The sequence below is a fragment of a genome, unplaced genomic scaffold (assembly GCF_019419815.1).
Source record: "Pyrus x bretschneideri cultivar Hongxiangsu unplaced genomic scaffold, Pyrus_bretschneideri_v1 Contig6, whole genome shotgun sequence".
NCBI classification, from domain to species: Eukaryota; Viridiplantae; Streptophyta; class Magnoliopsida; order Rosales; family Rosaceae; genus Pyrus; species Pyrus x bretschneideri.
The window spans coordinates 591,579-614,349 of NW_025999798.1; the positions used below are offsets into that span (position 1 = coordinate 591,579).

At 38.4% G+C, this 22,771-nt stretch overlaps 3 protein-coding genes across 7 annotated transcripts; 2 read left to right on the top strand and 1 right to left on the bottom strand.

Annotated features, from left to right (window-relative positions):
- Positions 1–699: 699 nt before the first annotated feature.
- Positions 700–5,211, bottom strand: LOC103929208 (protein decapping 5). 2 transcript variants are annotated; one of them, XM_009338365.3, is made up of 9 exons: positions 4,962–5,209; positions 3,974–4,074; positions 3,498–3,569; positions 2,434–3,390; positions 1,842–1,937; positions 1,404–1,595; positions 1,187–1,294; positions 939–1,111; positions 700–808 (listed from the first exon to the last, which is right to left on the bottom strand). In XM_009338365.3, the coding sequence occupies exons 1-8, from the start codon at positions 5,107–5,109 to the stop codon at positions 944–946; spliced, it is 1,842 nt and encodes a 613-aa protein (XP_009336640.2). In that variant the 5' UTR covers positions 5,110–5,209; the 3' UTR covers positions 700–808; positions 939–943. The 2 variants fall into 2 exon arrangements, with proteins under 2 accessions (XP_009336640.2, XP_009336641.2); XM_009338366.3 differs by having other exon boundaries at positions 700–1,111; positions 1,416–1,595; positions 4,962–5,211.
- Positions 5,212–6,098: 887 nt separating this feature from the next.
- On the top strand, positions 6,099–12,074 carry LOC103929210 (nuclear matrix constituent protein 1). 4 transcript variants are annotated; one of them, XR_007253563.1, is made up of 8 exons: positions 6,099–6,573; positions 6,695–6,904; positions 6,983–7,236; positions 7,409–7,679; positions 7,778–7,861; positions 8,136–10,243; positions 10,793–10,925; positions 11,270–11,403. XR_007253563.1 is itself a non-coding variant. In XM_009338367.3 (8 exons), exons 1-8 carry the CDS (start codon positions 6,274–6,276, stop codon positions 11,798–11,800), a joined length of 3,654 nt encoding a protein of 1,217 aa, XP_009336642.2. In that variant the 5' UTR covers positions 6,099–6,273; the 3' UTR covers positions 11,801–12,074. The 4 variants fall into 4 exon arrangements, 3 of the variants coding, with proteins under 3 accessions (XP_009336642.2, XP_048427541.1, XP_009336643.1); XM_009338367.3 differs by lacking the exon at positions 10,793–10,925 and adding an exon at positions 11,579–12,074 and having other exon boundaries at positions 11,265–11,469; XM_048571584.1 differs by lacking the exon at positions 10,793–10,925 and adding an exon at positions 11,579–11,720 and having other exon boundaries at positions 11,265–11,437.
- A 2,554-nt stretch (positions 12,075–14,628) lies between these two features.
- Positions 14,629–16,911, top strand: LOC103929211 (piriformospora indica-insensitive protein 2). The gene is made up of 2 exons (XM_009338369.3): positions 14,629–15,307; positions 15,699–16,911. Exons 1-2 carry the CDS (start codon positions 15,098–15,100, stop codon positions 16,767–16,769), a joined length of 1,281 nt encoding a protein of 426 aa, XP_009336644.2. The 5' UTR covers positions 14,629–15,097; the 3' UTR covers positions 16,770–16,911.
- The last annotated feature ends 5,860 nt before the right edge of the window (positions 16,912–22,771 follow it).

Genomic DNA, 22,771 nt, shown 5'->3' on the forward strand with positions numbered 1-22,771 from the left:
TGTGGTCAATTTTTTTTTAAAAGGGATAACTCATGACAAGTCACAGTTATCCACTTTTTCTAGGCCCGGAAAGACTCACAGAAGCATTTCAACCTCCGACCACAAGTCTAGCTTCCTTTAAATTAAAAACTGGAGATCTTAGGTTCAAAACTCGCTGCCGATAGGATTTCAACTCTTTACAATCATTAAATTAAATTTTCCTATCTCAATCTCCTCCATTAGATTGTATATTTCTTGTAATCCTTTCACTTATACTAATGTCATGATCAATTCTTTCTTATCAACATAAGATTTCAACTCTTACTAATGTCATGATCAATTGTTTCTTATCAACATAAGATTTCAACTCTTACAACCATTGGATTAGATTTTCTTATCTCCTTTTTTAGTCTTCCACCATAAGTCTCCATCTCGTTCCCATTCAAACCTATTTCCGGGAATTGGATTTGATAATCTGCCGAGAGAGAGGCCATTGATGGTTGAGCAGTCGCCTGCAAGGCGGACATCGGTGCAGGAGGAGGGGTGGGGTGGTGGTTGGCTAGGGAACACCACACACATGATACATGCAGAATTCTATCCGAGTGACTTTAGCCAGGACCAACGCCGATATCAGCTACGACTTCGGTCGAATGCCAATAGGGTCGTCATTCCAGCCCCCAACCGTCAACGGGTGCCATGAATCAATCAACGAGAAAAAACTAAACAGAAGGTTTTCTTTCACTAAACTCGGTGCTTCTTGATTTGGTCAATAAAAAGGAATGTCAAGTCAGGTTGAAGAAACACATACAGACCGACCGGCAATTTGATACTGAAAAAAAAAAGCATTTACTTCTACTTATTCTCTGGACAAGCATAAATAAAGCAAAAAGCACAACACTAGCATAAGCCCTAAATCTCTTTGCTGTTCTGAAGGGCAAGATGAGGCTTTGAATGTTTACCAATACTAACTCTCATAGGCAGCACGAGTGGGCATGGCCCGGCCACGGCCCCTTGGGACATAGCCGCCGCCACCTCCATAACCCCTTCCATAGTAGCCACCACGACCACGGCCACCACGCCCAAGACCACGGCCGCCTCTTCCACCCCGGTACCTTGAAAAAGCGCCAAAAGTCTGCACCCCCAAACAAGCAACCGCATTAATAAAAAACTCCAATAACTAAGATGACAAAAACAAAAAGGTTGTTACCTCTGTATCTATCTTTATTTGCTCAGAGTATCTTGTCCTTCCATTCTGGTCATGACTCGTAGAATTGCACGAGATGGTATCAAAGAAGTCATCCTTATTGTAGACGGGCTGTGGCACAAAAACAAAATTAAACAAACTCAGATTACAGAAGTAATACAAGGATTATTACTTACAGTAGAATTCATCTAGCTAGAATGATAAAGATAGCCAATGCCACCTTGATTTCAACCTTCGATAACTCAGCCTCGTCTTCATCTTCAATGTCATCTTCATCACTGTAATTCCCATCACCCTCTTTGTGAGGTTTGTTACTCTTGCCAAGATGACCCCAAACCTCATCCTTGTTGAACTTCTCATTCATTGCCATGAAATCAAATTCTTCAGTGAATTTTGTTATAGGACGTGAACTCTGCACACCAACATGTTATTTATTTGTAAATTCAGTCCAATCGGGGGGGGGGGGGGGAAGATATTGGCTGCAGATAATTTGGGATTTATCAATATGTCAATTACTATAGATTAGAAGTAGTCAAAAGAATAAAAACACTTCTTCTGACTAAACACTTCCAATCAAGAAATTTCATTTTTAGTTCGCATTTAACAAACCACTGATATCCAACAAAATTCAAATTGTTGGGGAAAAAGGCTTCCTTACCCCAGTCCCCCGTCCTCTTTCACGTCCCCTATATGTATAACCCTGGCGATTTTGATTTTGGTATGGAGCTCCATTTGGCTGAGAACGCACATAGTCCTATTTATGGAAAGAGGGAGAAGCCAACGTCAGAACTCCTTGCAATCAAACCACAGAACACATAATAAATTTAAAAAAAAAAGAAACTTGAAGTCCTAAACCCTGACTACTAGACTAAACCGAGTTGGTGGAATAAGAGAAACCACCAATCCACAACAATTCAGTCATTTAAAAGGCTGGATCAAATTCAGGCTGACACCAGACATATGCAAATAAATCTAACAAAAAGAAATTCAAACAAAGAGCCTGCCCGACAATTCAGATTTTCATGGGGGTGAACACCCACACCATCTAATCCTGAATAATAGCAACTCAATCTAATAAGCATGTTGATAACTAAGTTGAAAATCACCCCACTGAATCACAATCCACTTTTTTTTGTTGCACCCAGCCCACATATACAAGGAGTCACAAAAACTAACTAGTCCAGAGGCATGCAAGAATCTGTGTGTGTGCGCGCGTGAGCGTGTAACACATGCATGTGCGACAAAACAACCTTTTGACCAGCCTGTGCAGGTTGTTGAGGAAGTGGCAATATTGGTGGCTGAGGTTCTGCTGAAAGTGGAACCGATGGTTCTGATGAGGTTGATGATGAAACTTGTACAACCTCCACATCCTTGTGAGCTGTTTGCAGAGATTGAGATGAAGAGACTGTAGCGGATCCCGACTGCAAAAGCTGGCCTGGGGTTACCAAAGAAGGCACTAGTGTTTCCGTGTGCAAAGAATTGGCTGTCCCAGCAACAGAGGAAGTCGTTTGAGATGCGCTTGGATAAGGCAAGGTTGGACCAGAAATTGCATGGGGCTTGTTAGAGATTGGTGGCACAACACTTGTATCTGGGCTTGAAGTAGCCAGAGAAGATAGTGGTGGCAAGCTTGCACTAAGCATGGCTGCCGAAGGTGCAGAGGGGGCAGAACTAGGTGCTTTGTTAGGCATTGAGCTTGGTAGAGTTTCAAGAGATAATGTTGTAGAAGGCACTGGAGGCAGAGTTGTTGGCAATGTTGACGGGGATAAAGAAGTAGCAGTCAAACTAGAGGAACTAATACTAGCAGCAGGAAGCACAGGTGGTGGAACTTCAGGCAAGTTTGAGGGCAAGTTTGAAGCTCCAGTAGGTAAGGAGGGAGTAAAATTGGCGTACTGCAGTGGCTGCTGCAGTGAAGAAGGCATTGACAGCCCAGGTGGTGGTCGAAGCAATGACTGCTGGTGTAAATGAGGTAGCCCATTTGGAGGGCCATAGTATCCTTGCCAATACATTGGCATACCATTTGCACTTGGAGGAGGCGGCGTACCACCCCATGACGCTAAATTGCCTCCAGGTTGATATAAAGGTAAACTACCTTGGAAATTTGGACCAGGGAGTCCCATCTGTGGAGCATGGGAATTAATATCCGTCAAAGATCCACTAGCTGGAGCAGGCAAGCTCGATGTTGAAGGAGCTGGGCGGGAATAGTGAGACTGCAAGAGAGGAAGGAGAGTTAGAGAGAGAGAGAGAGAGAGAGAGATAGAATAAATTAGCAGAGGTTGGCTAGATGCATCCCAAAAGTTAAAATTCTTTCTCTTACCTGGATAATAGCTGGATCATTGTTTATAGGTGGTGTAGGCTGAACAGGTGGAGAAGATTTAACCTGTAAATCCTGAAAACAAAGATAATAATGAAAGACTTAGGGTCTGGATATTAACATGAAAATATAACCAGAAGTAAATCTAGGCTACATAGTTCAAAACTGGCACCTCATTAAAGTTACATTTTCATCAAATATCATTATTACCATTTCAGTTGCCATATTTGAGCTTCAGTTTTAGCATCAGAGTGTAGTCAACACCAATTGCAACATTACAGGTTCTATTTTTACTCTTACTAAACAACCAAAGTCCATGCTACGATTGAAGAAAAATACCATCACTGTAATTTAAACTCATAAAGTCGGCACATTTTGAGGTTTTTTTTTTTTTTTTTATTTATTTATTTAAAAAAAACTATCAGACAAAAATATAGACACTCGTTGTGAAGTCCAATCTGAGGCATCTCAGTACCAACCTTGATGTCACTCCCGCGAAATAAAATATACTCATAAACTTTGTCTCCCGGTGGGATTTGTGCTCCATCCTTCTTTCTTCCTTCTGTTCCAAAAGATCGCACTGCCGTGTGAAAAGTAACAAATGAGCATCAATACATCCATCCATATCTCAACAATAGCACTTGACGATACAATATATGTACATTTATTATCCATGTCACATAAACTATTCATACAGCTCTTCCTAACCCTTTGAAGCAATTGTTTGGTCATAAAGCAAAGGGAAACAATTTTATAAAGAAAACCATGTAACCCTTCCAAATACATAAACGATAAACCATTTAGAATCAAATTTTGTACTTTTCTACAGAAATCCCCAAGCTTGATGTATTGTGCAATATGTACATAGAAGCGCATTGAGCCATATCAATTCTTCGCTATATCGTACTTTCAAACTCAATTCTAAGAACACACTAATTCCTGAATCGCATACTTTACATACTCACATGCATGCATGTCTTCACAATTCACAATTGAGTAAACTTTCAAAAATTCAAATTCCTAAATCAAGAATAATTAAACCAAAATGCCAATCGAGACGACTGAACTAGTAATAAACTAACAAATCAATTTGATTTAAACAAATGGTACATACAGAAAAATGAAAGGTTCCATAAAAAAAAACCATTTATTCCTTGCGAAATATAGAAAAGATAAACCATTTAGAATCACAAAATTCTACATTTTCACAAGGAGTCACAAAAATTTGCAATAAAATACAAAGAAGCACATTGAGCCACTGACAGTCAGATTCAATAGCAAATTCACAGTTGCCGAAAATTTAAAAAATCTGAAATCATTAATAATTAAACCCTAAAAATGCCAATCTAGACGAATTAACTAGTGATAAACTAAAATTAAATTAATCAAATTGACCTAGATAACAAGACCTAAACGGAATCCAGACAACAATAATCAAAATTAAAAATCGAGAGAGTAAAACGGTACCATTTCTGAGTCCAATACTGGACTCTTCGGTGTTGATGTTATAAAGCATGCCTTCATATCTGATCTCACTCTTGGAAGTCAAACTAATCAAGCTCCCTATGTACGAATCAGCCGCCGAGCTCGATCTCGCAGCAGTCTCCGTAGCCATGGACTCCGATTTTGAAACCCTAGCGCATACAGATTACAGAGTGAAAGGGAGGGGAGAGAGAGTAGGGTTTTGGTTTTGGGGGTGCCTTTGAGATTATCGGGTTCTCTCTCTTTTCGTGGGAGATTTAAGCCCTGTGATTTTTTGCGTTTTTGGTAATTTGATGATAATGACGATCTGACCAATGAGGATTTGACACGTGGTGGTTTGGGACTTGTTGGTCTTTTTGGTGGGAAACCGAGGAGAAGTCGGTCCCATTGACGAAAATGTTCATAATTTATGACTATGGTCTGTTCCTTATGCATAGTTGTATTGTACATTATCTTTGCCGGTGGGCCCGCCAATTAGAGGTGGAATGAATTGCGTAATTTTTCAGCGTACTCAAATATGATGCAAAACACAAAATGAAAATTTTTTCTTAAAAAACAAGCAGAGCGTAAATGTAGATTGTTTCGATTCCAACCACTTCTTTTCATTCTAGCAAACTAATTATTTAATTTAATGACAATGAGTTATTGGCTAATTTAGATTTTGAAAATGAAGCAACACTAAGGAGTTTAGATTAAACATGTTCTTAAACAAATCTAATTGTGCATAACAGCGAACCAAATTATCAATCAAACGACAATGTCAATTTATCACGATAGATTAAATCAAATTAGATTAGAGTAGAACTCAGTTTAAAGAAATGTATAGAATTTTAAGGGAAGAGTTACAGAAGAAAAGATTGGATTGAGGAATTAGCAAGAAAAATAAAAACAATAGAATCCATGCTCTTCACCGGTTAGTGTAAATAGTATTGTTTATAAAAAAAAATTTACAAATTAATATATTTTTTTTCATCTGGATGGCAAACTAACGGACAAATCGGGACATCAACACTGTGATGACACAAGTACCCTTAAATTTCATGGGCGCCGGCATCAATTAGAGTGTCAGTTGAGGGTAAAATCGCGATAAAAAACCGCAAGCCGAAATCAAAACAGGGAAGGGGAGAGCACTCTTCACTAATTTCCGTTGCGATCGCAGAGTCGAAGGCACTGAGAAAAATCCAAATTTCAATAGCCGTTGTACGGACATTCGAATTAGGGTTTTCAAGAATTCGCCCAATTTAATTTCTTGTATTGCTGCTCATTCTTATACGGAACTAGGGTTTCTTCGTGGCGGATGATGTTCACGCCACAAAGGAAGGCGTCGACGGCGGCTCTGTCGCTGACGCCGAGGAGCGGCGGCGTCGTTTCGAACCCTAGGAATACTGGGAAGGGTAAAGCGGCGGCGCTTGTCGATGGTCCGCCTCCGCCATTGGGCTCGCTGAGTGAGAACGGGCCTTATACGACTGCTGGATTAGATACCGGTGATATGGACGACTGGAGAGCGTTCAAAGAGGCTGGCTTCCTCGATGAGGCGTCTATGGAGCGCAAGGACCACCAAGCGCTCGCCGAGAAGGTCTCTAAGCTTCAAACAGAGGTTAGCCACTTGATTCTTGGTCTATCGAATGAGATTACAAGAACCGTTATTAATATCTTGTGCAACATTTGTACACAACGCAATATTCTGAATATATAATGATATATTTGTTGTTGGGCAGCTTTTTGATTACCAGTATAATATGGGGCTTCTCCTGATTGAGAAGAAAGAGTGGGCATCGAAGAACGAAGAATTGAGTCAAGCATTGGCGGAAACCCAGGAGATTCTTAAACGCGAACAATCTGCACACTTAATTGCAATATCTGAGGTTGAGAAGCGGGAGGAGAATTTACGGAGAGTATTGGTTGCTGAGAAGCAGTGTGTAGCTCAGGTATGCTAGCTTTGTTGTTTGTCAAATTGTGTAATGAAATTTTGTTTGTCAATGTGTATTAATTTTTTGTCACTGCAGCTGGAAAAGACTTTGCATGAAATGCACGAGGAGCATGCCCAAATAAAGCGCGAGTCTGAAGCAAAGATGGCTGATGCAAATTCATTAGTTGTGGGAATTGAAGAGAAGTCTTTGGAGACAGATGCAAAGTTGTGTGCTGCCGAGGCCAAGCTTGCTGAGGTCAATAGAAAGAGTTCAGAGTTGGAGATGAGATTGGAGGAGGTGGAGGCACGTGAAAGTGTGCTTCGAAGAGAGAAGCTTTCCTTAAGTACAGAGTATGTTTTTACGACCATGACACTTGCATTTAGGATATGCAGGATCCTAATATATATAGTTGTTCTGTTCTTTGCTGAATGCGAGACATCTTCCATTTATGATGTAGTCTGTGTTTATATTCTGGAGCATTTGGCTTTTAAATTTAATTTGACTTGTTCTTAATTTTGTTAGGCAAGAGGTACACAAGACAACTTTTTACAAACAAAGGGAAGACTTGAAAGAATGGGAGAGGAAGCTACAAGAAGGGGAAGAGAGGTTATGCAAGCTTCGGAGAATTTTGAATGAGAAAGAGGAGAAGTCAAATCAAAATGAAATGATTATGAAGCAAAAAGAGAAGGACATCGAAGAAGGGCAAAGGAAGATTGAAGCTTCGAACACTATGTTGAAAGAAAAGGAAGTGGATGTGAATAAACGGCTAGATGACTTAGTATCAAAGGAAAAGGTGTCTCTCGTATAGATGAGTTTATTTATTTATTTTTTTCTTTTCAGAAATGTATATTTGCAGCTTTGTTCATTTGACTGATGTCAATTTGGTTGCAGGAAGCTAATTCTTTGAGGAACATATTAGAGTTGAAGGAGAGGGAATTACATGAATTTGAGCAAAAACTAAGTTCGAGAGAAAATGTGAGTCCTAACTCTTAAACTCCTGATATTTATTTTTATGTAACTTATGACTCATAAAATTATATCTTCTGTTTTTCAAAGGGTTATATGTTTGTTTTCTAAATGGGTACTTTTGTGTAAAACATATTGAATGAATGCAATGTAAATGGGCTACATTTATGAGACCTGATGCCACTTGTCAAAAAAAAAAAAAAAAAAAAAAAATTCTGTTTAGAAGGGCTTGAATGTTTATTTTCATACAATTTGTCTAGAAATCTGATATGGTCTCTCACAGGTGGAGATTCAGGAGCTGCTGGACAAGCACAGATCTGTTCTCAATACAAAAATGCAGGACTTTGAGTTGGAAATGGAAGAAAGGAGGGAGTCCCAGAACAAGGAACTAAGGATCAAGGTTGACGGGGTGGAACAAAAGGAGCTGGAAATCAGCCACAGGGAAGAAAAGTTGTTGAAGAGGGAACAAGCACTGCATGAGAAATCAGAGAGGTTGAATGAGAAAAATAAGGAACTTGAAACAAAGCTGAAAACTTTGAAGGCGAATGAGAAAACCATCAAAGTTGATGAGAAAACTTTAGAGGTGGAAAGGCAACAACTACTTGCTGATATAGAGTGTCTTCAGAATCTTAGAGATGAAATTCAGAAGATAAAGGATGAAAACCTTCAACTGGAGCTCCATATTCGTGAAGGGAGGGAGAAGCAGGTAATTACTCAGGAAGAGAGGTCAGAGCACCTCCGTTTGCAGTCGGAATTGCAGCAGGAAATAAAGACTTATAGACTTCAAAATGAGTTGCTCTTGAAGGAAGCTGAAGATTTAAAGCAGCAGAGGGAAAAGTTTGAGGAAGAGTGGGAGGATTTGGATGAGAGAAAAGCTGAAATTAGCAGAGATCTGAAGAAAATTGTTGAAGAGAAAGAAAAATTAGAAAAATTACAAGGCATGGAGGAAGAAAGGCTGAAAAAGGAGAAAGATGCAATGCAAAATTCCATACAGAGGGAGCGGGACAGTCTCAAGCTTGAGAAAGAATCATTTGCGTCTCAGATGAGGAATGAGCAGTTAGCGTTAGCTGAAAAGGCCCAATTTGAACATAGTCAAATGGTTCAAGATTTTGATTCACAGAAGAGGGATCTTGAGGCAGATATGGAGAATAGGGAGCAGGAAATTAAGAAACGCCTGCAGGAAATGGAGAGAGCATTTGAGGAGGAGAAGGATAGAGAACATGCTAAAATTAATTACTTGAAGGGAGTCACTGATGAGCAAAGGGAAGAATTAAGATCTGAAAGGCATAGAATGGAAAAGGAAAGGGAAGAACTTGCTCTGAACAAGAAGCAACAAGAAGTTAATCAACTTGAAATGCGCAAAGACATTGGTCAGCTTGCTATGCTTAGCAAGAAGATCAAGCAGCAGCGGGAACAGCTTATTGAGGAAAGACGACACTTCCTTTCTTTTGTTGAGAAGCTTAAAAGTTGCAAGGACTGTGGAGAAATGACAAGGGAATTTGTACTTTCTGATCTCCAAGTACCAGGAATGTACCAAGTTGAGGCTGTTTCTCTGCCAAGGCTCAATGATGAACTTTTAAAGAACTCTTCGGCTGATTTAGGTGTTCCTGATTTGGAATACACAGAATCAGGATGGGGAACGTCTTTGCTGCGCAAATGCAAGGCAATGGTTTCTAAAGTTTCTCCAATAAAAAAAATGGAGTATATTACTGATGCAGGGTTTTCGGAGTTGCCCCCACTATCCGCTATTCAGGTTAATGTTGAAGAGAAAAGAATCGAATCTAATATGCTTATCAATGAGGGAGAAAGAGGGCACATCAGTCATGAAGACGAGCCTGGGCCATCTTTTAGGATGCTTAATGACTCTAGTGCTCAACCACTACCATCTGATAACACCACCAAGGAAGTGGATGATGGGTATGCTCCATCAATTGATGATCATAGCTTCATTGACAGTGAGGTTAAAGATGTTCCAGATGATTCCGGGCAATCTGAGATAAAGAGTGGTCGGCAACAACCGGCTAGGGGACGCAAGTCCAGACTGTCTAGGACACGCACAGTGAAGGCAACAGTTGAAGAGGCAAAGAAATTTCTCGGAAATACTCCAGAAGAACCATCAAATGCAAGTATGCTGCCTAATGATAGTAGTTACAATTATGAAGAAATTCAGGGAGCGTCCAGTTTTGCTGAGAAAGCAAATAGTAGCATTGGGAGAAAACGAAGGCGTGCTCAGAGCTCTAGGATTACTGAAAGTGAGCAAGATGATTGTGACAGCGAAGGACGTTCGGGCAGTGTCACAACAGCTGGTGGGCGCAGGAAGAGGCGACAATCCATTGCTTCTTCCGTGCAAACACCTGGAGAGCAGCGATATAACCTCAGACATCGCAAGACGTAAGTTGCTTAATGTGTATGAAATTATATGGCATGGTGACGGCAAAATGTGGAAGTAATTAATAAATTAGTGTTTGCAGTTTCTGTGGCGTGATCATAATATTAGGGCCAAGTTGGGTCAAGGTTGTATATCTATATAGACTTGTTGTCAGTCTCTCATTCTTCATGCATCGTTGCATTTGTTTTCAATCAACTTAAGGTTTAACGACAACTAGATATCAACATGGTTGAACGCTGGATATATCTTTTTGCGTTGGGTGCTTATGTTTATATAAAATTGTTGGGCTTTTTTTTCCCTTATCAATTTTAGTTTGAGAATATTGATATTTTGATGGATACACCAAGTACGGATTTGAATGTCAAACTTCTGGTAAATCTTATCACTGTAGTCTATTTGATTCTTTTCCTTTTTGGGTTACAAAGAACCGTTCTTTGACCCATTTCTGTTCTTGCCATGGAATATTAGCTGAGCACTTCAATTGTCCAGGTCCTTTCAGTTAATGCGTGAAATAAAATGTTTGTTAGATCCCAGAATAATCTATCCAATAGTCTTCACTAGGTGCACGTTCTGTTGTCCAGACAAATGATTTCCTAACCAGCTTCGGGTTAGTCCTGGAGTGACAATTTCACTGACCGTTATTCTGAAATTATTGTTCCTTGATCGGGGAAAATCATTCGGAAGGTATGTCTAAAAAGAGAAATTTTTAGTTCAGTTATTTGTACTTATATTGGTATGGAGAATACATTTGCTTCCTTCTGATAGTTTGGGAATGTATATAATCGTAGAAAAAAATTAAAGTAAGATGGTAAACGTGGATAAACTTATACAGCTAATCATTGAACTACCGAAGTATCTGTATGTGGAAGATGTGAATTTTTACGGTTTTACTTGTGACCTCATCTGTCATAAACTGTCCAAATCAAGGGATCTTGCACGATGTGTCGAGTGTGGGCATTTTCTATGCTGTACCATGTGAGGAAGTGTTTGGTTTTTCTAAATTTATCTATGAATGTTGATCAGTACAGGATCAGTCACAGCAGCACCAGCCACGGCTGACCTGAAGAAGAGAAGCAAGGAAGAAACTGGAGGTGGTGGTGTAGAACCAATTCCTGAATCTGTTTCTGTGTCATCATTGCGGACGGCTGGTGAGAATGGGCATACTACACAGTTGATGCAGGTCACTACATTAAAAGGTGCAGAATTCTCACAGGAGCGGGTTGTGAGAGTAATGTCCCCCTTACCTTTTACGGTGCCTTGTACATTGTGACGGTTATATCTGAAACGTCTAAAACTATGTGAATAAGGTCTGTTAACCTCTGTTTCATGTACTGCAGTTTAGAACACCAACAGCCACCGTTGATGACAATGCTGAAGCCGATGCAGCCAAATCAGTTGAAAATACAGATATGAGCGTGGAAGATATTGGTACACCGGAATCTGGTGGCGGCAACAATACAAATGGCGAGAGCGACGATGACTATGATGATGAGGACATTGAAGAGCGTCCTGGCGAGAAGTCAATAGGAAAAAAGATATGGACTTTCTTAACGACGTGATGGCGAAAACCAGTTTCTATTTACCATTTTACCGAAAACTTTGTAATGACTAGCTTCAGTTTGTGTGATTTCTTAGCTGCTTTTTGTTTTCTCATTTTCGTTGTAATTCCAATTTGAAATGGCGATTTCGTCGCCCTTTTTAAGTCTTTAGTTTTTGCTCTTCTTTTGGAGGGGTGGAAACATGGCTGAAGATATTATTACCAGCTTGTAACGCGTTTACTGCTAAGTAGCGCCTCGAATCTCGATTCAATAATATAATGTCATATTTTCTCTACCAACACAAACTAAGGAAAAAAAACCGGTATAATTATTCAATAATTACAATCCTCAAATGAATACCAATAAAGAAAGTCTCTAACTATTAATTATGAAGTCTAATTTAATGGGATTAGTGAAAACAAACAAGAAAGATGAAACTACAAATTAAAGACCCATATCTCTCTACTCTTCACATTTACCCACAAAAGCTTGCGCAGAAAAGGACTTATCATCCTATTGTACTAGGCCTGCCCAGAAAACAATTAAGTAGAGTTCGGCCTATGCCTTCTGATAGCCCTTCATTTATTGGACAAGGATTATCTGCCCTCTTACTTCCAGTGTATTTTCGTGCCATTCTGTTTTATGTGATCACGGTTAAACCATATTAATATTTTATATTATTTTTTTATAGAAATAATAAGATAAAAATAAATAGTAATATAAAATGTTGATATGGTTTAATCGTGATCATACAAACAAAAGGACACGGAAAAGCACAGGAAATGGAAAGGCAGATAATCCCTGTCCCCATTTCTCTCCCTCCCTGCCTGCCTGTATCCCCACTCTCTCTAGTCAGACACTCTGGTCCTCTTCCCCTCCTCTTCTCCCCTTAAAAACCCTGCTCTTATTTTAGGAAATTTTTACGAAAAACTTCTGGTACTATTAATTTTAACGAAAAATCATATTTTCACACTAAAAAGTTAATCATGTACTATTCACTTTACCCTTTATTTTGTATTCATCGTTAAAACTCAAAATTTTCAAATCATTTTCATTAGTTTTTCTTTTATTTTATGGCTTTTTAATGGTCATAAGATTGACATAACTTGGTTATTGAGATTTAAAATCGATAGAAGTGGTCATTGAGTTTATCCACTATTAATCATTTTGATCCTTTAAAAATCTCTATTAAATAAGAATAAAATGATAAAAATATTCTCAATTTTTATCAAATCATTTTGCCCATTGTTTATTAGATTGAAGGTAATTTTGTCATTTGATCCTTATTTAACAGAGATTTTTCACGGAATAACCAAAATAATTGATGGTGGATAAAACCACTTCTATATATTTCAAATCTCAGAGACCAAAATGAAGAGTTATGCCAATTAAGAACCGTTTTGTCTAAAATGCCCTTTATTTAATTTTTCCACAGCTGCTTGTGCTTCTTAACCATTATTTCCTTCATATTCCTCTTCTACTAAAATACAAACTTGTCCATGCAAATTGATTTCATATAATTTCATGACTGAAAGTCAAATTATTTTCCATTTTGGTATGGGAATAGTGAGTAAGTAGTACAATTATGTTGATGTGTTTGTCAACATTCCAATGAGAGGTATATGTTTAGGACAAAATTATATGCCACCTTTTATAACGGGATTTTAAGCTAATCTTTAACTATTATACTAGAAAATAACAAGTATGCTAATGTCTATTTAGTTTGGAATACTGGAATACCCTCAAAGTTTTGATTTTTGTCACATATTAACTATATAATTACATCTTTCAAACGAAAGCGAGTCTTAGCACAACGGAAAGGTTGATTCTTAGTGACCAAAGGTCACAAGTTTGAGTCTTTGAAAAAACATTTTGCAAAGCAAAAGTAAGGCTGCATACGATAGACGTTCTTCTCCCAACTCTAGCAAAGCCGAGAGCCTTTGTTGGCTTGGAGACACTCTTAATTATTTATTTCAAACAAAGGAAGGATGTTGTTTTCTTGGTTTTGGTAATGAAGAAGGGAATAGGTGGAACAAATGGTAAATACCATGGTTCAACTCCAAGATACACCATAACAGTATGAACTTGAAGCTGTTTCTAAGACCCATCTCAAGCCGTACAGTTTTTGCCCATCCTTTTTTCGGAGATTCAATGCAGCTTTTGTCTTGTTCATCGGTGTTTCAGAAAGCACTTAAAAGCCCAAAAGCAGAAAGCCCCAACCTAGAGAAGAATCAGCATTGAGAGATAAGAACCCAACTTTTTGTCTTGCATGCACTTACATGCACCACCCTACTCTCTCTGTCTTTTGCATGGACGTTGGTCCCCTGTTTCCTCTATGCCCTAAATCCTGCCAAACCCTAGAAATCCTCAACCCTTTACCATAACTAATCTCACAATCTTAACAACCCACCTCCCAACTACCACACCCTTTTAACCGACTAAAGTAACCATTCTTAATGGATATAATGATGATACAAGGCAACTAACTTTTCCTTTTGACGAGACAGTCTCAATTATGAGAAGAAATTAAACTTAAGTACAATGTGATGAGCTCATTGTTTCAAACAAAAAATCTAAACGCATGCATGCGAAGTTAATGTATAAATTTGTCGTGTAACTATGTTGGTTAGAACATCAAATTAATTAAAGTAGAGTGATACCTATCTGAACACAGAGTCTCAAACACAAACTCTATTTTTTATAATTTAATTCAAATTAATTTAGAATATTACTCGGATTAACGTAGAAGGATAATCAATAACAATAAATTAAAAGTATGACAAGACTATGACGAGATTGAAAGAAGAGCCGAATGCCTTTCGCTTTCTCCTTCAAGTCCTTAGTTACTACCGTCTTCTGATAATAATAACTATTATTTCTTTGATGCTCTTCGAGAACTGTGCTTTTGATCCTCTCTCTGTCTCTCTCTCTCTGCTCTATATACTTTCTTAGCTTTCCCATAAACATAACGAGTAGACTATAGAGCTCAGCTTTCTTGTTTCTGCTTCTGTATTTTTTCTCTTCTCTTCTTCCCTTTTTCCTTCAAACCCCATTTGGATCTTTCTCACATTCTGCTTGGCGCCTTGGGCCCCAAACCACGCGTGATTTTCTTCATATATATATATACATGTATACACACACATATATATAAAAGGGACGCGTTGATATTTCTCATGAAAATCACATCCATGCTTGTAGTTTCTGCTTCCTAAATCCATTTCTATTTTGGGTCAGTTTCTCATGTTTTCTTCTTCCCACGAACTCTAATCAAATTTCCCTCTAGATTTACCCTTTTGTATTGACTATTACCTCAAATCCATGAAGGGTTTTACTCCCATCAGTGTTGTGATTTTGGTAACCTTTCTGTTCTCTGTGGGTGCTTGGAGTTCTGAGGAAGCAGATGAAGGTGTAGCTCCAATGGAGAAAACGGAGCAATTAGCTCTGTACTCTGCAATCCAAGGCTTTGTGGGTAAATGGTGGAATGGCTCGGACCTCTATCCGGATCCTTGTGGGTGGACTCCTATACAGGTACTCTTTTTTAACCCCCAGCAACACCATCCTGTACTGTTTCTCTGCAACATTGCTTAAATCCAAAGTTACCGGCTATATATTCCTTTTTGGTTTTTACTTGTACGGTTGTACTTGACATAAGGGTAAATGGCAATGTTGTATTTAACGGTTAGATGTGAGCCGAAGAGTTTCAAGTTAACGGGCGAACCCGAGTTACTTAAAAGACAATGTATAGTATAGTAGGGCTTTAAAACAAGTTCCAATTATTTGTACGGGTTTTTCATTTGAAGTCGATATATATTTTCAATGTTAGGATTCGGTCAGCTAACATTTTTGCGGGTTCGGAATTGGTCGAAAGTTTTAAGCATTTTTAGTTTTGATACGATGAGGTTTTAAATTTCTGTTGCAGGGGGTGTCTTGTGATTTGTATGATGGGGTTTGGTACGTGACCTCCATGAATATTGGACCTATTCTTGACAACTCCCTTGGTTGTTCCCCAAGTGCAAAATTTAGACCACAACTGTTTGATTTGAAGCACCTAAAGTCCCTGTCCATTTTCAATTGCTTCCTCTCACCCCACAAGCATCCAGTTCCGATCCCCTCAGAAAACTGGTGGAAGGTTGCCGGCAGCTTAGAATCACTAGAGTTTCGATCGAACCCGGGCCTCATTGGACAGATTCCTACAACCTTGGGCAGCCTCAGAAAGCTCCAGTCATTGGTACTAGTGGAGAATGGATTAAGAGGTGGATTACCAACAAGTATCGGTGAATTAGTCCGATTGAAGCGGCTAGTTCTTGCCGGAAACTGGTTTACGGGCCAAATCCCCGATGGGTTTGGTGAATTGAATCAGCTGCTAATCCTTGATTTAAGTAGGAACTCACTGTCTGGGCCTTTGCCAATCAGCGTTGGACGTTTGACTTCACTCTTGAAGCTTGACTTGAGCAGCAATCAACTGGAAGGGCAGCTGCCAATAGGGTTTGGTAATCTAAAGAAGTTGACTTTATTGGACGTCAGGAGCAACAATTTCTCAGGTGGATTGACCAAATCACTTCAAGAAATGCATTCCTTGGAGGAAATGGTTTTATCCAACAACCCAATTGGTGGAGACCTCAAAACCCTAGAGTGGCAAAACATGGAGAGTTTGGTATTTTTAGACCTCTCCGGATTGGGTCTAATTGGTGAGATTCCAGATTCAATTTCAAACCTAAAAAAGTTGAGATTTTTGGGTTTAAGTGACAACAAGCTCACAGGCATCCTCTTGCCAAAGATTGCAACTTTGCCCTGCCTCAGTGCACTCTACCTCCACGGCAACAACCTGACAGGGGAGCTTAAATTCTCTGAGTCGTTTTATCACAAAATGGGGAGTCGTTTTGGTGCTTGGAACAACCCTAATCTCTGCTACACCAGTGGAATGGTGCCAGCAGAGCATGTCCCAATTGGGGTGAGGCCATGTCAGCAGGAGGGGGAGGAGGTCACTTGATTTATAAAGATATCCCTTCTTTTTAGAACTATAGAATATAACTTCTCTAGTTGGAAGCAACCGTAACTTAGAATTTTATTGCTTGTTTTGTCATGCTTTATTTTGCCTCTTGGCATGAATCAAAACAATATTTATGCTTTCCTGTTCTCGATCAAATCAAATTTGGACCGGACACAAAACCGACCGAATTAGAGACCATTGTAAGTGGTTTGATTCGCTTTTAACATTAAAATCATAATATTGGACACAAATCCGCATTGCTTAGTAGTTAAAAAGGTTGGTCACAAAACCGGCCAAACTTATGGATGGACACAAAATCAACCGAATTTGGCTCTATTTTAACATAAAATATGTGTAATCTTTAACAAAACCAAACCATATCACTTAACAGTTAATAGATTTAGTCGTGATTTGGTGACGACACTAATTCAAATCGAACCGTGACCTTCCTTAGTATATGAAGCGGGATGCCAACTCTACTGCACATGTAAAAAGGATAATCTGGTATCACAGAAAATAAGAACATATGATTGGGCAGTTGCTCTACAAACCAATATACAGATGGCAAAAATTCATTTGGGTTTCTTGCTAAACAGAGCAACCCCAACCCAACTAACTGTAAATGCTGGGAATTTTTACCAGCAGAGGGAAGTGACTTCAATGGAAATACGGGCAAGTGTGACCCTTTTATTGCTTTTTCAAAAGGATAAAAAGGTGCAAATGCTGGCACGACTTTAATACATTGAAAGTGAAATTTGGATCACCATTGCTAGGTATTAAAAGTTGGAGCTTCCAGCTTCCTGCATGGCTTTGTACTCTTGCGGCAATGGGTAGACTTTTGTAGGCTGTGGAAGCAGTGACCACAGAAGTGCTTTTGTAGACCTTGACTATTAGGTTGGATCCATAAATACAATTCCAGACCCAATTGAATGTAAATGCTGTGTCCACCATTCTCTTTGTTCTAGGACCTAAGTGAGGTCATTTTCTTTTGATTTTCTTGGGCTTGATTGAGTGGCTTCTGTGGGAGAAGCTGAATATCCCTTTGGGAAACTATATGGTTTCCATGCCTTTCCTAGTCTTCAACACTTAATAGTTAGTACGCTCAGTTCAACAAACATGTTGTATACGTGCATGAGTTTCTCTCTCATCGCATGAGCGAGCGTATACAATTTCTGAAACGCAAGAAAAACAGCCACACCAGCGGCTTGACTCGAGTCCCCCGTCTCCACGGCTTTCCTTTTAGCAACTCTTTCAACCACTCTGACATCCATCATCTTCCCGCTTCGCTCACCCAGTATCTGTTGATTATTCACCCCTTCCACACGATGAGTGGACGGGGAAAACCCCAACCCAACGTTACACGTTCTCCAAGTCCAAGGGGATCCAGTGCCCAACTATCGACTCCTGCCAAAATTGCACAACTTACCAGACAAAGCCAAGATGAACCGCTCGGCAAAAGCGAGCATACTTAAATAGCTCAAGCTTACCAAGCCTAGTCTACAAAAACAAGGCTCAATTTCTCTTTCAAACATTGTTACTACCACTCTCTTTTTTGCCCTAGTGCTACTAAGTACTGCTTTTCTGATGGTTTTGCCGCATAATTGAAAGGATTTTCTTTAAACATGAGCATCATTTATTTACAAGAGTTCATATGTTCAAAGTATAATAACTGCAAAGAGATTTATATAGTAGGATAGTGATTTTCATGCTCTCGTAGTTTTCTCCAACATTTTTTCATCTTTTATTTCAATTTATTTTCAATTTTGATTCATTCAATCCAAGAGCTAAAAAACAAAAGTAGGAATGCAAAAAGAAAAAACTGGAGTGTAGAACTCACTTCCCCTAAGAAATTACGAGAGCCTTCGAGTGCGAAGCGAGAGTATAATTAATCACTGAAAACTTGCTTTCCTGATAAGTACATATTGCACTCTATCATTTTCAACGTGTTGACAATGCGATTGAGAAAATTCAATTGAAATGCTTCAATGCTTTATTTAGGAGACATTCGGGGGGAAACGGAAATGTTAGACTTTTTGTAAAAGCTATAAAATACAAGTTTTCTTTTAAAAGGGACTGTATAGTGGCTTTGTCACGTCAGTCTATCATTTCGTAAATCGAAAAGACTCATATATAGTGACATTTCAGCTTCTTATAACCACCATCGTATGATTCACCATCGTCTGAAATTGAATTCAGGACATACCATGTATAATACGTACCTAAAATTCGTCATCAATCACGGACCATCTTGTGGTGGTTATAAAATACAAGTGTGGAGTACATTGAATTATGTTATGCGAGTTTGATTAGGTAAGCTTATTTTGATGTGGCTTTCCATAAAATTTTGATTCCTTATTATCTTAAAACTTAAAAGTCCAATAAAAGAATATGTTTCCAAATTGGAAATATTAGATATTGCTAGAGGAGCCATTCTTTCAATCTTAACCTAGATAAAGTATAGTGACTGATTGACAGTTGCTAGTAGTGTACCCAGTTTTGTGTTTTGGTAGAAGAATGCATTTTATATTATTGACTTTTGCATCTTTGAAATGAAATAAACTTGCATGCAACAGGTTTGGTCGATACACGACGTCTCGACTTAATAATTAACAAAGATATGTTAAAAGTAAAAATAAGTTTGTGAAGAGTAATATCCTAATAATACTGTCAACTGTGTACTATTTGGGAAGGGTTTCTCTAATGCACATTAGAAGTGTACAATTCAGTTACACATTAGAATAAAAGTCGTTAAATCTTTTTCCATAACTGGACCTAACGGGTTTTATTTAGATGTGTAATCACTTTTAATGCAAGAAAATTCAGTATTTGAGGAAGACAAAAAGGATTTTACAGTTTATGGCGTTTTTGTGTTAGGCCTTGTTGGGCTTCACCAATCAGCCCAACTTAATTCATTCGGTTTGTCGTGGGCTGCCGCAGAAATGCCTGGTCCAAATTTGAGTCGGAGCGGATGTGAATTATTAGCAAAAAAGTTGGAGATGTGACTCGCCATATTCTAAATACAACAAGACCCCATGACTCAACAAACAGGAGTATTGAAATGGACGGTCCATAAGTGAGCAAACTACCACATTGATGGCCATGGGGTTTGTTTTTTATAGTACTCTCTAGTCACTATGCACACAACCAATTCATGCTAAATTGGTGTGACAATATGTCACATAGGAAGAGCCATCACCAAATGGTATGTTTCACACCCGTAATATTTCCACTAGGACGAGTACTGGTCCCAAAACCCTAATTCTAACTTTCTTTTTGGGGAAACCCTAATCCTAGCTAGTATGAATCTACTTTGACTTTTAGAATTTTGATGACTTGAGGGTTTACACCAAAACTTACGCTATTTATTCGATGATTTTGAATATTATTGTCAAGTGTCAACGAACAACAACAAAACCCAGCGTCCATAATCTCCGGATGCCGGTCTCAACAAATAAGGTATCTTACATTGTTTTCCATTTGTCTAATTTTTCTTTGATTTTGGATTTATTTAAACCCTAATCCAAATCCTAAACGTAATGCAATGGCCAAACACTGGCTAATTAAACTGATAATTTATATATAGTGCAGCAGCAGCTAGCACCAATTCATGAGCATGCATCACATTGACGTTTGACATGGAATTTTTTAATTGATCTTAAATTTCATTACCAACCAGATGGCATTTGTCACACATTCAACACGCAAACCCTCCTTCCCAAGTCTTTGATTTCGACCCATTTACCTGACTTCTTGATATATTCATCAGTCCATGAGTCGTCCTACATTATTTTTTAAAATAATAGTCAGCTAGATACAACATTATTTTGGTCAATTAAGGTGTATTACTTAGATTGTTGAATCTACTTTCAAAATGGATACGCATGCATATGAAATATATGTAAATCAAGGACGGATGACGTGTTATTAATGTTAAATTTGTATCGTTTATCCAAGTGTAATTTACATATTTTATAAACTTATTAACGTCATATTAACAGTAAAGAATGGAAGTTGCGTTCAGAAGAAAACATGTAACTTAATCATTTTCTTTATTTGTACATGTATTGTTATCACAACTCACAAGTGAGATTATGTACCAAAAACAGGTATCCGTCAATGTCATATGAATGAAAGTTAAACAAAGAAATTAGTGGACCCGTTCAAGGCTTGTATTCTTGCCAGACCTTCGCACGCAAAAGATCATCACCATCATCCATTCGTCCCTCATCCTCATATGACTCATCGTTCTAAAAAAGAATTTTCATAACGGTTAAAAATTCCTGATGATAATTTAAGCCATAATTATGGACATAACAATCATAATTAAATGATTATTTATACCAAAGCTGAGGGACTTGGACTATACCATCTACGTACGTTAATTAATTAAGTCATCATAAACTTAATTAACATATGTAATTGTTTCATTAATTCTGTTGAAAATGTGATCAAGTGATTAATTAGAGGGCCAACATGGAGGTTAATTACTAACTTCATTATATAAGTTGATCATCTTATACATATAATATAGGCGTGCTAACTTGCCGTCTCTGAAGTCCAATTTTTGCTGCGTGTGAGACAAAATTACTTCCTGTCCCCAAAATGTAAAGGAATTCCATTATTTCAAGCACCCAAAAGCTACTATTTTCTATTATCTTTCTTTGGTTCAGAGCTGAAAAGATACAATACACAAACAAACAAACAGCCTTGCCCAAATCGCGGCTTAATCAATTGCACTACAACACACTTATTCTTCGCACTTCTGCATATCTAAGCAATGTGGTCCAAATTTTTGTTGAAGAATGTAAAAATCGATACATCGGAAAATCAACAAAGTAAAATACAATATATTGTGAACTGTTTTATTACTAACCTTATGGTGATCTCTTGAGGTAAAACCTCGCACATGTCGTATTGTGCATATAATATATGCAAGTTAAGAACAATATTAGTGTAATTAGTATTGAATCGCTGGTCTGTTTCTCTCAAAACTTTGACAATTTTAATTCACAAAGTGGGTGGTGTTTTCCTAGAAAAATCTTCACTCATATTTGACCTGAAAGAGAGAAATTGGGAATTTGGAAGGTGAAATATTGAAAAAAATATAAAAGAAATAAAGGCAAAATGCCAAGTCTTTAGCCGGCACCAAAAATATACTTTGTGTGCGAATATATTATTCCAAAAGAGTTGACATTCAAAATTCCCATTAGTCATTAGCGTCCAATTCACTCCTCCTTCCCCTCCTTCTCTTTCCTAGTCTTTGCAATGCCGAATGCCAAACTCTTTCCTGTTTCCCCATGCACATGTATATAAAATACGCCAAACCCCGCCTCTCCCTCCTCAGTAAATAATAAAAACCTAGAACTTCTCTCATATCATTCCTTAAACCCTGCAAAACAACATCAAAAAAATCAAAGATCATAGTCCGCACTGCAATCTCCGCAATGGCTTCGAATCCCTCATCGAAATCGAAACACCTTTCGTCGTGCAAAACCGTATTTGTTGTTCTTCTCGTTCTCAATCTTCTTACGGGGTCCTGCACTGCAACAAGGCTAGCGAAGACTCTGGTGGTGAGGCTGGATGGGAAGGCTTTGATGAATCTGGATCACGCGAAAACGTTTAATCCCCGAAAACACGAGACGGGTTTTCGATACAGAGGTCAGATATTCAGCTACTTCCCCAAAGGGACTCCCATCCCTCCTTCTGGTCCTTCCAAAAGGCACAACTCAGCGGTGGACTCTACACCTAGAAATTAAGTTTTTATATACACTTCTTCTGTTTTTTGTAGCCTTTTATTTCTTGTTGAATTGTATTTAGTAAAGGGTTTCAAAGTTTTTCCGAGTCGGATTTGAACCTCAATGTTGGGATCAGATCAGAAGGATATGAGTTTCTACGTTTTTTCTTTCTAGCTTTGTGATAATTCCCAGTATACTGTATATAGAAAACCTATATTTGTTGAAATGTTATATTCAATTCAATAGAAAGAAGGTTGCAATACTTTT